Below are 14543 nucleotides of genomic sequence, written 5' to 3'. Positions count from 1 at the left end.
GCGCTTGAACCAGGTTCTTGAAGGATCCATAATTTCTATAGAATTCAGCTGCAGTTACGTGGACTCAGTACTCTAAATCTCAAATTTTTTATTTTGAATGTAGCATCTGACTTTTAGAAGGTATATGAATAGACGTCTACTGTCAGGAAGCAACGGGAAGGTGAAGGACCTTCAATTTAAGGTACATAAATGATGGAACATGAAATTGTATTTTGTACAGCAACAAAAAAATACATTCACATCATTTTCGTTTTACTTTTAGATTTTCTGAAGGCTTTCAGGAAACAATTTCTCTCTTTCCTGAGCTACAACTTTGCTTAGTTTTTGTTTTGCTTCCCTTGGGGAATAACCAACATAAGATTTTGCAAGTGCAGGAGCAATGTTTGAAGGGTTACCGGTGACATAGAGAGTAATTGTCAAATTATGATTTAAAAGGTGTTATGCTTAAAAGCTTCTTGAGAGGCAGTGGTGATTTTGTTTCAGGTGGCTGAACTACTTACTGCAAAGCAAAAAGGCCTAAGTCATAGAGCTCCAAAATAGGTTTTATAAATGTGAATCCAGGGAAACTCTTCTCTAGGGTTAATTACAGAAGCTGTGCGTTTGTAGCATTTACAGCACTTTTTAAAGCATTGCTTTTTCATGGCCAATACAGCAGGTTACACATTTGCGAAAAGAAAACCAAGAAGTCCTGACTTGTAGTTCCTCAGCTGTAACAAATGCAGCCACAGTGTAATTAAAGCCCTAAATAAATGATGCACTTAATTAAAGACAAAAACAAGCCTATTGAAAACCAAGGGAAATAATGAGCTATTTCTTGTTGTACATGATCTTTGTATACAATAAAACATGTGCTAAAGTGTTTTGTGGTTGGCAGGCATTTGGTTTGCTCTTTACAAAAAGTGGGAAGACAAGAAGCCTAGTGAGCAGGGGCATGGTTTGCATCCAACAGGCAGTCTTCCAATCAGAAAAGTGTGATCATTTTCTGATTTAAGAAATAGGTGAAATGAAGCTCACTGGGTACCATCACTGAGCCTGTGTCACTCTTTGGGCCTGCACAGCTGTTCATACAACCACTCAGTGAACCATTTTGGGGAACTGATCTAGCAGAAGAAAACAACTGGTTTAGGGGGGAGGGGAGGCTGTGGTTGTATTTCAGGTGGATCTCTTCTCCAGCACTGCTGTTGAGGAGACCATGCAAACAGGAGTAGCCTTACCAAGGGGAACAAGCAGCTGGAGGCAGAGGTTGTGCAACACATTTTCAAATGTTTAACAACCAAACCCTGTAATACTGTTAAAAGGTGAGAAGCAGCTAAGGGGAAATATGACAAACATCCGGAAAAATATGTATAGCTATGCCTTATAATATTTAAGATACTAACGGTACAGTAAGGTACATTGCCCGACTTGTAACCAGCAACAGAAACAACAGGAAGGGATAAAAAAAGAGAAATACATTTCAGCTCTTGAGACTCAAGCAAATGTCACCATGCAGCCTCTGATCACTTCTCTTTCTGTGCACTAGTACCATCGATGAGACTAGCAAGAAAATGGTTGCAGCTCTGAAAGTGTGACAGCTAAATGATCATTGCACATCAGCAACAGCTCAGAAATTAAAGGACTGTGGGCTCTTTGTTAGGTAGCATGTCTCAGAAACGATATTTTATAGGTACTGCCCTGTAGATTACATGATATTATGTAAGTGGTTCTTTCTGTGCTGTACCAGTGCAGGTGTGACAACTTTTGGACCTGGAGTTATCATACCGATTCCTCTGCTAGGTTTGCACAAATTCATCTGTCAACGGGATCTGAAAGCAGAAAAGGAAGGAAGGGTAAACCCAAGCAATCCGCTTTAACTTCTTCTGAAGTGATAGTTCCTTGACATATTAATGACGCTAAAGAATACTAATATCATCAAGTCAAGTTCTCTTTCTAAATCGTGGCCCCGATAAAACTGTTAGTATTTTCTGATGAGGTATGAATTCCAGTCTTGTGCTCAATGTACTTTATATAGAACTTGTGCTGCAAACTTAACATGAAACTCCGTTCTGTCTGGTTTCCAGCAACACCATATGTACGACAGAATCCTAATTTGCATGGCTATGGTTCAGATTATGTCAGTATTTCAATGATAAATCCCTGTCTCAGGAGTGGATTGCTCAGCCTTTTTTTATTTGAAGGAAAGTGAGGAAGGGAAGGAGCCCTCAAAAGTGACAATTGCATTGGTAGGGGGGTTTAACAGAAGATGATACTTTGTCATCCCATCCTGATTTGAAGTAAGTTGGACAAAAAAGTAAAATTTCTTTCCAGTGCTTTACTTTTGGCCACATTCTATCCATCAGGGAAGCTCTTCCACCGAGTTAACTGAAACAGGGAAAAGACTTGAAAAAATTATTGCAAGAGAAATATATTTTTTTTCCAAAAAAATGCTACATTGAGGCAAATATTTTCAAATAATATAAACATTGAATAGCTTTGATGAAAATTATCTGAACACAAATAGTGCAGCCTATGTCAAAGACAGTGTAGGAGCTGCAAAATTGCATGAGAAAAAGCATGGCTAGATATTGGAAGAGAAGGACACAGGGATTAGTCTGGCGCTCTGGTACAGCAGCACTACAGGAAACTTCTCTTGGAAAACCCCGAACTCCTGTTATCTTTCTACATGCAGTCATCAGTCTGAACAGAGATCATTTCTGCTCTTCTCCCTAGAAAAGTAATTCGCAAGCCGTTTCTGCTCTCATTGCATTACCTGCATAGTTCCTTGTCTTTTACACCAGAAAATCTTTGGGAGCATTAATTTTAAAAAATCGCCTTGTATATTGCAGCCTGAAAGGCTGTTTCACGTTTGAACTGATACAATCTATTAGCAACAAAGCTGAGAAGAGCAAATACTGATCGAATCGCAACACCTCCCGCACAGAAGCGCCAGTGGAAGGGCAGCGTTTTGCGGGCTGCGCTCGCGTTTGACTCAAGTCCAAGCCGCAGGCGGCGGCGTCACGGCCTGAGAGCCTCCGCCGTAACCACTCAGCCCGTGCGGCGAGGCGGGGGGTACGGAATTACGAGCCGCCAGCGCTCCGGCGGGTGAGGCAGCCGAGCGGGCCGGGGCTCACGGCACTGCTGCCCGCTCCCGCGCTGGGTGCCCGGGGCGCCGCGAGCGGCCCCGCCCGCCTCAGCCCGCCCCCGGGCCCCGCCCCGCCCGCTGCCACCGCCGGCCGCGCTGCCGCCGCCCCGGGGCCTCGCCGCTCCCGCGCTTCTGCCCAAGCGCCTGCGGGACGGCCCGGCACCCCCGGGGCTCGGCCAGGCTGGCCTTCCCCGCCCGAAGCACAGGCCGAAGCTGAGCCCTTCCCCTCCCTCTCCTGGCCTCCGCTCCGCGGCGCCCGGGCACGGTGCCCTTCCCCATACCGCGCACCCCGCGGTGCCACGCTTCAGTGCCGGCTGCCGGGACCCGAGACCTCCCCGCACTTTAATCAGCAGCGAAACAGTTAAAGGACGTTCCCGTTTAATGTGAACGCTGCACACCGTACCACCGCCTCCGAGCTCACCCCGCTAAAGCGAAGTAGGGAGGGAAGATGTGACACTTGAGGTGCCGTTTGGCGCTCAGCTTTGTCGCCGCTACGAGCGCCCCGCGCTGCAGCTGTCTGAGATTTCCTGCAAACCTCCCGCAGAGCGCCGGGTCCTTGAAGGCGAACGGCGCCGGTGCCGGCCGGGCCGGGCTGACCGCAGGGCGGGCCTCGCCGCCGAACGGCCCCTGCGGCCCCGGGGCCGCTCGCCTTCGTCAGGCCGCGGCCGCGGAACGGGGGCAACTCCGCCGTCCCTCGGGGCGCAGCGCGGTGGGGCTGCCCCGGCGAGGGGCGGAGGGAAGCCTGCGGCCGGCGGGAGGACGCGGGGCCCTTTCCCGGCGGAGCGGCCCGGGCTGCTCCCGCTGGGCCCGAAGCCAGGCCGGTGCTGTCCCGCGGGGTGGGGAGCGCCGCCGCCAAGATGGAGGCGGCCGGTGTAAATACCGCGGAGAAGGGGCAGGGTGGCGGCCCCGCCGGAGGCGGGCGAGGGGGGCAGCCGCGGCGGCGGGGGACTCCGCCCGGGGCAGGTGCTCGGGGCGGCGCTGCCGGGCGGCGGTGGCGCGGGCCGAGGCGAGGGCGGGGCCGGCGGCGCGCTCGGCTCTCCGGGCTCGCTGGGCGGCGGCGGGGGCGGCCGCGCTGGGAGTGACAGCGGGGCCTGAGCGGATCCGCGCTGCCCCATGCCGGCCGCCCGCCTCGGCGGCCCGCCCGCCTGGCGGTGACTCGGGCTCCCCCTCCCGCCCCTCCTCCGCCGCCGCCTCCTGCTCCGCTCGCCCAGCCCGGACCCGGCCCAGCTGCTGCCGCACGGCGCCGCCGCCGCCGCCCGCCGAGCCCGGGGCGCAGCCGGGAGTCGCGCGGGGGCCATGACGGTGGAGCAGAACGTGCTGCAGCCCGGCGGCGCCGCCAAGGTGAGACACCGGCCCGGGCCGCGCACTGCGCCGCGCCGCGGGGGCCCGCCCGCTGCGCCAGGGCCCGGCCTGGCAGCCGGCTGCGCGCCCCTCGCCGAGTCCCTGCCCGCCGGCCTCGCCCGGGCCTGGCCCCCACCCCCTCCCGGAGCCGCTCCTCTCCAGCGCGGCTCCGGCGGCCGCCCAAGCCCCCGCCCCGCCGGCAACTTTTCTCCCCCCCTGCGCGGGGGGCGCAGCCTCCCCGCTCCCTGCGGCCGCACGGGCCCGCGGGAAGCGTCCCCCGGCCGAGCGGGGGGCCCGGCCTTCCCTGTGCCGCGGCCTCCCCCAGCCCCCGCCGCCTCAGCGCCCGGCTGCGGCGGGGCGACCGCGGAGGCGCCGGGGAGCGCGGCCGGGCAGCGGGGGGCCGCCGTCAGCCCGGCCCCGCGTCAGCCCCCCTCCGGGCCGGCTCCCGGGGCCGGCGAGTGGGCGGCCGCGGGCTGGGAGGGCGGCGGGGCCGCGGGCGGGCCTGTTGCACTTGCGGAGCGGCAGGACGGGGGGCGGCGGCCGGTGAGGGGCTGCCGAGTCCCGGCGGGGCTGACGGGCTGGGAGGGGGGATGCTGCACATGCACGGCGTGACCCTGCATCGCGCCTGCTAAAGGTGAACGCTATTTCCAGCGTGTGACACAGGCGCGCCGTGACGCTCTTGCTGGAGTAAGAAGGTGCTGGGTTTGGGGACTGCTGTTAACGTGCCTCGGGAAATGGGGTTAAGCGAGTGGCAGTGCTTAGGGATCTTCTGCTGTGCACTAGGAGCTGCTGGAAAATGTTTCCTTATTAAAAAAAAAAAAAACAAAAACAAACGCCTTCTAAAGCTTTTCTTTCCTTGAAGTGAACTGAACTGGCCAGTGAAAAAGAAAACTAAAATTTAAATTTCAGTGCTTTTTAAATTACTTTTAAAAAAGTAACTGTTGCTCTTTAATGCAGCTGTTCTGATTAGTGATGTGACTCCCAGGCTCCCCTGTGTGTGATGTGCCTTCCCTGATTATTATTATTTTTTTTTTAATGGCATGTGATGCTTTTATAAGAGAATAAAGGTATATGTGGTTTGGCATAGGCATTGTGGAAGTTAAATGGCTCCAGTCATAAGGGTGGACAGTGGGAATGCAATGATGAGAGTGTAATTGGTTAAAGTGGTACAACTTACGTTCAGGGAGCTCGTTTGGAGGGAGAGGCGTGTCTCACCAAAGGCTGCTATCATAGTTGGAAGTAGTTAGCACTGATTTTGGCCGCTTAAGCAGGAAGGCAAGGGCTGGACAGGCTGATTTTGTTTCTTCGTTCCTCAGTTGGTAGTGTTGTCAGTTGGAGCATGCTAGCAGGCTAACGTAGCAGAATTTTGCTGCCAAGTCCCGTGCTATGTGTGTCTTCTGCGCTTAACAACTTCATTTGTTGCTGCTGTGAACCTGACAGATTTTGTGAGCGAGGTTAACTTTTACAAAACCTGTTGTTGATGGTTTAATTAAATAATCCCTTAATTGTCGCATCAGATACTTTATTATGTAATACCTGTTACACACTGGTCGGAGCTGCTGGTTTGCGCTTTCTGTCAGTAACCGTGAAGAAGAAATGTTACAGCTTTCAGCTAAACTACTGCTTGCAGGTCAGTAGTTTAGGACTACTTTAGTTTCAAATCAAGGATAAGCTTTAAGGGTGGCTGGAGACTGTGGTATATCACCTGGTAATCCGCGCTGCAGTAAAAAATGAAAGTACCAGTAATTCTGAAGTTGTAATCAGCATCTGTGGATGATGGTTCCTTGTGTAAGTATCTAGAGAAACTCTAAAATAGCAAGCTTTTTTCATGGCAGGGATTTTTATTTTTACTTCTGTTAAATCATCTGATTAGTATTTTCATTTTTACTTCTGTTAAATCATCTGATTAGTATATTATTTGAAACTCCTTGTTACCTATCTTATCCCTAGCCACATGCTGGGGTGGGTGGAGAAAGGGCAATCTTGAAAATATTTTGCAAAAAAATACTGTTTGACTCCAAAGTGAGTATCTAATTTTAGTGACACTAATGAATAGCTAATTGGATGATGAACTTTAACATCGTTCAGTTTGTTTGCGTGTAAGAAGAAAAATTGTGAAGGTATAGTGGGCTGATTAATGGTTGAAAGGTGGAGAGGTTACCATACCACTAACTCACTGTCTTCCCTCAAAGGAAGAAAATCCCATGCTCCACAAATAAGGAGAGTTTGTTCTGGAGACCTCAAAGTTTGTCATGATTGTTTTTTGTTAGTGTGAAGAAACCACATACAAGCAGAAATATATTGGGTTTCCAAGAGATGCCTGAGTCATCAGCATACCTTATTCAGAGCTGTGGTTCCCAACATTGTTCATCAGATGTTTTCTTACAGTCATACAGGAAGTATGTGTCAAACTTCAGCAGTACTTGAAGATGTAAGTTTGTATTAATAAATGCTCTTGGCTACAAACAGTTCACTTTCCACTGAAGCTATCTTTAGTTTATTGTGTAGTTAAATCGTCTGGATCGGGTCGAAAGAAATTTTTTCTTTCATGTTTACTGGCCATCTTGACTCCTAGTTAAAGCTTATATTTATCTCCTGTAGCAAATAATCACGTCACAGCTCTCTTGTGCTTCTCTAATGTTGTTAGGTGTCTGTGGGTTATCTGTAATGTTCGTATTTATAGACGACAGCATGTGAATAAAGGTAAATGGCCAGGCAAGTTAAAAAAAAAAAAAAGTAGCTTTTCATTTTGTCTTGTCTGTGTTTCTGTCCAGTGGAAGCCTTTTTGGCTGGCTTCTTGCTGCTGAAGAGCATGTGTGTTGCAGTATCCCCTGTACTCCAAGCAGTCCTGCACCACTGCCACGGGGGCAGCTTGTGTTGGTGCACATGAATCTTCCTCCCAGAGGAAGATGGTCCCAGGCTGCCCCTGGTGCTGTGCAGACCCTTCCCTTCCCTCAGCCACTGTCCTTTACACAGCGGGTTCAGCAACAGGGGCTGGGGTGAATGGTGGTTTTTCTAGTAATTGGAAGAAATAATCTGGAGAGGTCATACGTGTTTCAGTGGTGTCTCATCTGTAAGTGGTAGTTACTGTGTGGTCATCTCAAAACAGTAGCATGAAGAAGCTGTTTTAAAGGGTGATGCTTAGCTGGCCTCTCAGCAATGTGTATTATCAAGTTCTGCTGCTTCTGGAGAGAGACTGAGTGTTGGTTGATACATGATGGACTTAAAGTGTTTTATCTGTCCTTTGGTTTCCCACACCCATTGTTATTTCAGACCTGTGATTCAGATTCAGGAGCATATTGGCAGTCTAATCAGAGGAGTAGTAGGATAAAGTTAGGTGTGTCAGCTCAGTTAGTACTTTGTGTTTGGGTTTTTTTGTTTGGTTTTTTTTTTTTTTTAAGAAGCACAAACATTGAAGGATATTTACCGCTTGAAACAATGCATGGCTTAAAGCAAGGTCTAATACTACTTACTTCCTTTACCTTGCTCTTGTTTGAGGTAGTAAGGGTGTGCTTCTGCTCTGATCATCCCATGTGTTTGATGTACTTACTGAAAAATCTAGATAATATGGTACTGACTGCTTATCTTTCCTGAAAGCAATGGCCACTGATTTCTTAGTACTGTGGTACTTCTTCATATGGAAGATGGCAGTCATACGTCTCCAACAATTGAAATAGGGATGTTGATGCAGCCCTGAATGGCAGGAGGTGATCACAAAGAGCGTCTACCGAGGAACTGGTGTGCAAGAAAGGTATTATGGGAGTTGTGCTTATTTTTTATTTTTATTTTTTCTTCATCTCGGTAGGTGGCAACCTTCTGAGGATACAGCCTTTAAAATCTTTGTGTTCTAATCAGTTGAGTTCAGGGTTGCCTGCCGGCCTGCCTGACTCTCCAGTGGATCTGAGAGGCTCTGGCTCCTGTTCTCATCATGTGGCCAGAGCTGCTCTGGCCTGTGACCAACACGCAGGTGTCCTCTCCTGAGAAATGCACCCCAGGTCATGTAATGAGGATGGGTTACATATCTGCCCGTGAGCGGGCTGGGCTGCCTGTGTTTGGACTGTGTAGCAGGCAGCCCTCTTGAATATGCTTGAATATGGGGGGTTGTGCCTGCTACTACTGCTGGTCTTGAAAGCTTTATTACCTCTTTTGGCCAATAACCAGACTGGTTTACTGGATACGTTTGCACCATCTACTAAGTAATTTGCAGAAATTATTTGAAGTGCTATGGAGTTATGCTTTTAGATATACACACACCTCGTTATGTATTTTAAAAAAAAAAGTTCTTATTACTTGTAGTTACACCTTCTACATAGATTCCTGTTTCGGGTTTTCTGAAAGCTAAAGCAAGGTGCAAAAAGGTCAGTGATTCAAAGTAATTTGGAAAGCCCTTGTCAGACTGGTATGCTGAATGCTTTCTGATTTTGTGGATGTTCTGATGGATTTTGGTGGGAGGATGTGTGGGTGTGGTTAGGTTTGGTTGGGTATTTTTGTGGTAGCTATGCAATCCTACTGAATCTTGGAATTTTTTTCTTGGTATAGTGTAATATCAATCTGTACCTTTCTGTAAACCTTCAATAGCATTTTTGCTTGTTGCATTGTAGAAAACCTTTCACAAAAGTTCAGTAATAATTTTGATTGTTGTAGCAGGAGCTTACAACTATAGTACTATTGTTAGCCTCTGTCTGAAATAATTGCTTTAAATATCTTCTGGTTTATACCTTGAAAGAAAAATACTGTTTCAGAATATGATAATGTAAGATGTATACATTTCCTGTTAACCTTTTATACTATTATTTTAAAATATCTTTATTGCTCCCTAAATATATATATATATATATATATATATTTAGAATAAACCTGTATCTACAGCTACTAGGAGCAGCAGCTACAAAAGATGATGGAACTCATCAGCTTCTATGAAAAGGTCAAAAAGCTGATTACCCGTGTCTCAAAACAGAAAAATATTTCACATTTTTAAGTGTTTTGTAAAGATAAGTGGGAGGATAATTGAACAGTTGCTTTTCTTGCACTTTTACGCCTGAAAGAAAGGATATGTTAAAGCAGGAAGTTGCATCTCTTTAATCCTGTGAATTCTGTTGGTGTTCATGGCCTTCTTTAACTGAAGAGAAATAAAAGATGTATTTTCTGTTCAGGTTTTGGCTACAACTTCTCTTCTTCCTGGCTGAAGAACCCACCCAAGTGTTGACAGTGATTATTCAATCTGCGAGAAGCTGGCACTGTTAACTTCAGTGACGTGCATGCTTGGGTTGAGGGATGTCCTGGGATGCTGGGGACTGGTGCAGTGGCAGGGTTGTTAAATCTACCCATGCCCCAGCTGAGTTGCGGGCTGCCTTTTCAGGCTGGTCTGAAATCTTTGCAGAACTAGCTGGGAGGTGTCTAACCTTTGCACGTCACCTGTGCCAGGAATTATTTGGGGTGCTGCATCAGTCACCCCCTTACAGCCATTGCTGCTGGTGCCAGTGGAGGAGGCGGTTATTGAGGCACCCAGGGGTGCTTCTAGGGTTCCTGTATGTTTTATTGCTCTTAGCTTTCTGTAATCAAGATGCTGATTTGGAATTCCCAGCTGGTCGTATGGCAAAAGTTAAGAGTCAAATGTGACAGTCCTGATACTCCTTAGCTTAAAACGTAAACAAAAAGATTAAGAGCTGTGTCTTCACTTATATATTTTCCTTTAGGAATAAATTCCTTTAAAAGCCCAACTTTTGGTTTTGTTAAAATCCTTGAAGTGAATTTAAAGAGAATATTAAAACCTTTTAAAATTTGGAGGGGTGTGTGTTGCCAGGACCTGGACCTAGACAGGAAAGTCTTTTCTACTTTCATTGAGTTGAAAAGCCACATGTCTGGGAGCAGCTTCTCTGGGAAACAAAAGTATTGTGAGCACTTTTGCTTTCCATTTCTTTTGTGATAACCAGTCTGATTATGTAAAGGCAGGGAAGGTTGCACCAAGTCATAGTGAAGGTTTGTGTGTTGTTTTTTTTTTTTTTTTTTTTTTGTGTTTGGATTTTTGTTTGTTTTTAGATAGATGTGTTAAAACTTTCCCATCAAAACCCAGTGACTGAATTACTGATGTGTTGATCTTTGGTCAGCAGGTAATTTGAGAGAATTCAGCTTCTCACCAGGGGGCTGTTGACTCCTGCTTGGGGTATCAGTGTAGCATCACAATGCAAATAGCGAGCCAGAGATTAGGTTAAGTAATGTGGGAGAAGCTGTTGTGACAACATATTCCAAAATTATTTTCTGAATTCAAGGTAGATGTCGGTCTTTTTTTTGGTTCGTTTGTTTTTTCCCTGTTAGTAAAAGACCGTTTCTGTTAGCTGATGATTACACCTCATCAGTTGAGGTGCTGTTAAGAAGCCAACCTACCAACCATAGGAGATACTTAACTGTAGTGAATATTAGTTCAGTTTCACTAATTCAGTGAAACTAACACAACTCGCATGTGACTTCTGCCAGAGAGCTAAGTGTACAATAGGTGGGGTGGTAACTCCTTCCATTCACTTTGGAACTGTGGTGCGCATAAAGTTCTAGTTCACGGGTGCTCAAGTATAATTAACAGGGAAAAGCTAGTACTGTAAATATCAAGTTAATTGTATGTAAAGTGTGTAAAATTGAAACTTTTCTGCTAAATTCATTTTTTTCTCCCCCTTTTTCTTTCTTTCAAATAATAAATATAGTGATAAAGTAATCTAAAGTTGTGAGACTGAGGTAAAGATGAGGCGGTGAGATGCTTTACTGCTGAGCAGGATACAGGGACATGCTTTGTATGATGCTACAGGCTTTGGGCCAAGTAAAACGAAATACTTTTTCCTGTTTCCTGCATCACATTGGCAAATGGCATCTCTTGCTGTTTTTTTGCAAACGCTTGTAACTCTTAATTTGGCAATAAAGTGTTCTGAACAGCACATGTCTTATTTTTTAATGTTACCTTACATTAATGCTGTGCTGAATATAAATGTTGTCATAAATTGTGTTGTACCAACACACCTCAAGTAAACTTTTAGGTAGAATGGAGAGCAACTGTACTGTGTGCCATAGTTGAGGACAATCACCATTTAAAATGTTGCTTTTTTGCAACATTAAACTTTGCGTGCTTTCATTGTATTGCAGGCTTTAGATCTCTTTATCATTAGATTTCTTTAGGACTTCAGAACTTTCAAAAGACTAACTAAGGGCTCTATAGACTACTAATAGAAAACTTTCATGAAACTTCTTTTTGAGTGATCCTGTTCATACCACCTTTCTGCTCTATGATACCCTCCCAGTTTTCAGAAGTGAGTAAAGGGAATTTGAGTCTGTCTCTTTGCTGCATGGGTTACAGCTCCCTGCCTGGATATTTGGGGTGAATACGCTGGTCTGTGATCTGGAGCGGCTGTGGTGTTGTGCTCCCTTCTGCTGATAGCTGCAGGGCTGTATCTTCTGGCAGAAGGGTGGTTTTAACCTACTGGACAACGTAGTAGTTTTCCTGGTGAACATGGTGCAAAATGTGTGGTTTTAGGCTTTAACATGAGTAAGATGTTAAGCAACCTTTTGAGTCAATGTTGAGACTCCTGTGATGTTGAAGAAAGAATTGGGTCCTGAGATGGTATAAAGGACGGATTGACACACTGTCAGGAGTGGGGGACACTGACAACTTCAGTCATGTGTGGCAGGCTTTGTGAGTTCTTGTCCACTTAGTTATGGACTTGTTTTCCACGTATTTAGTAACATTAATGATAAGCATTTGAAAATCAATGAAAGTATTCAATCTATACAGATGTAGACTCTTGCAGCTTAAGGCAGCACTGGTTTTTTTACAGTTAGGTTTTTGTAGTTTTCACTCTTTTTAATATGTTGTTGGCCACGTACTTTTGCTTATCTTCGCCATAATGGATGAAGTTCAGGAGCACGTTGAAAGCCATCAGCATGAAAGTTTTCCTGAAACCTGATGTTACCTGATGATGGGACTTTAACAGAAATAGCACTGTTGTGAGAGGTGGCAACACTAAGTGTCCACACTTTTAATGTAGCTCTCTGGAGTAAGGATGTTAGAGAGGTAGAATCCAAATAACATGTGATGTGGAACAGCTTGAAGGGTGAAGTGCAACTAGGTTAGCTTTGGAAACATTGCCTGACACAGATTTGTGTATGTAAAATATATATATTTTTTTTTTTAAAGCGCAACAGAAATATTGATATGCACACTCTAATAGTTTTTATTCTGATATGCACAGCTGTGACTTGATGCTTTTGTTTATAGTAGGTCTCTGAATTATTTTAACTGGTTGATTCTTGCTGAAAAAAACAATGCCCTGCACAGCACTTCCTCTAAAATGATTCTATTATCAACTACCTGGCAACTGTCAAGCTTATCAAAGTTTAGGCATTGAGCAAATGCAGACACTGCTTAAATATCCTTGACTAAAGCTTTTTTAGCCATCAGGTGAAAACATATTTTTAAGCTTTACAATAAGCACACGTAGACAGAATAATGTATTTGATAGAAGCTTTTCAGAGGGGCGTTAGCGTTTTGAAGGCATGATCCATAGCTGTTTAAATTTTATTGACCCTGGTATCTTATCGTGGTCTAGGCAGAATTTATGGAAATTAATGCACGTGATATAGTGATATTATGTACACCTCTGTGGCTCCTTCCTACAAACTGACAATTCATTGTTTCCCTCATGTTGTACCCCATAATCCAGAGGGCTCCCTTTAATTAAAACAAGGTGTTCGCCTGACATTAGGGACTGAGATGTAAAAATTTTGGATTGTGAATTGTGTAGCTGTATTTAATGCTATCTGTTACTTTTGATGAACAGTAAATAATGGGCTTGAGTTCGTGCGTGGTTTCTGTGATAGCTGTTCTTCTCACAGCTGTACGACTTCAAGAGAAGTCAGGTACCTGTGCTGAAAATTTCTGTTCTTATTCTCAAACCACAAATTTGTTTTTCTGAATTTCAATAAAATTCAATTAAAAATCCCCACATTTTGACAAGTTGAGTTCAGCTGTGTTTTTACTAGGATTAAGCCGGACAAAAAGAAGTGTTATGTGGAAGTTGAAAATAGTATTCATTTACATTCAGGTGTATCCTTTGAGTGCTTTAAAGTAAGCATCTGGAAAAGGCTGGGTATGCACAGGCACGTGGCGTTCTTCATCATCTCTGGAAGAGGAGGAGGTGGTGAGAATAGACTCCTACTCCACTTCCCTTTTCTATTTGGTTTCATTTCATTCCTCTGAAAATGTGCTGCTTTGAAGAAGGAATTTCTCCTCTACTCTCTTTTTTAACGCTTTCAAAAGTGCATAGGTGTAACTGGCCTGGTTAAAGGACCGAATATTGTGTATTTCATCGTATCCCCAAAATCTTATGTTATGACTGAGAAAGCATTTTATATATTTGCAGATTTTAACCTTTGCTTTGTTTTGGTACAGAATCATGGGAAAATACATAAGAGAAAGTTGGTGGGTTTTTTTTAAGCTTGTAAATATGATTTTTTAATTTTTTTTAAGCTAAGTAGCTTTTGGACAGCCTACAATTTTTCCTGTTCTTGGTATTACCTACTTTCCCGTTTGTCAGCTTCTTTTCTTCAAATTTTGCATGTGTGTCTCATGTAACTTCTCACCTGTTTGATGACCGTGCTCTTTGAATTTAGACTTGCCTACTACTGTTTTCTTTTCTTACATTAGAACCTTTTAATTATTGGTGGTAGTAATTGGCAAGCTTTTTTAATTCAAGCATCTAAGCTTATAACTTTTTTAATAGGATACTAGAATTAAGTCTTCTCTTTCTCTCTGTATTCCATTACTTGTTGGGAAATTAAACAATAACCAACATCTTACTGGCAACTTCTAAAAGTTCCTTCTAGTCTTGCACGTTTTTTGTGGGACTTAGTGCTAAAAGCCACAGAGCATTTCTTGTGACAGCCCTGGCTGGACTGTAATTGTCCCCTCACTTGAAGCAGACTTGGCTGCTTTTTTGGGTACAGTCGGCTGGTCTGTTGTGTAGCCTCTGGATTTATAGACGGATTGCCCCATCATCATCAGTTCCAGCTCTTGCTAACTTGGCGTGTTACCTTGAAGCCT

The 14543-nt window shown here is 45.3% G+C and overlaps 1 protein-coding gene across 2 annotated transcripts in view; it reads left to right on the top strand.

The window, feature by feature from the left end:
* Positions 1 to 4198: 4198 nt before the first annotated feature.
* The window catches only part of USP25 (ubiquitin specific peptidase 25), a 97459-nt gene continuing 87114 nt past the window's right edge, over positions 4199 to 14543 (top strand). For both annotated transcript variants that reach the window (XM_080374513.1, XM_080374512.1), the window contains exon 1: positions 4199 to 4462. In XM_080374513.1, coding sequence (XP_080230639.1) covers positions 4418 to 4462 — 45 coding nt within the window. In that variant the 5' untranslated portion in view covers positions 4199 to 4417. The remainder of the gene's footprint in view (positions 4463 to 14543) is intronic.

The sequence above is a fragment of the Falco punctatus genome (genome assembly GCF_963210335.1).
Source record: "Falco punctatus genome assembly, chromosome: 2".
Taxonomy (NCBI): Eukaryota; Metazoa; Chordata; class Aves; order Falconiformes; family Falconidae; genus Falco; species Falco punctatus.
Note: the sequence above shows the minus strand (reverse complement) of the source record. Positions and strands in the feature narration are given on the sequence as shown.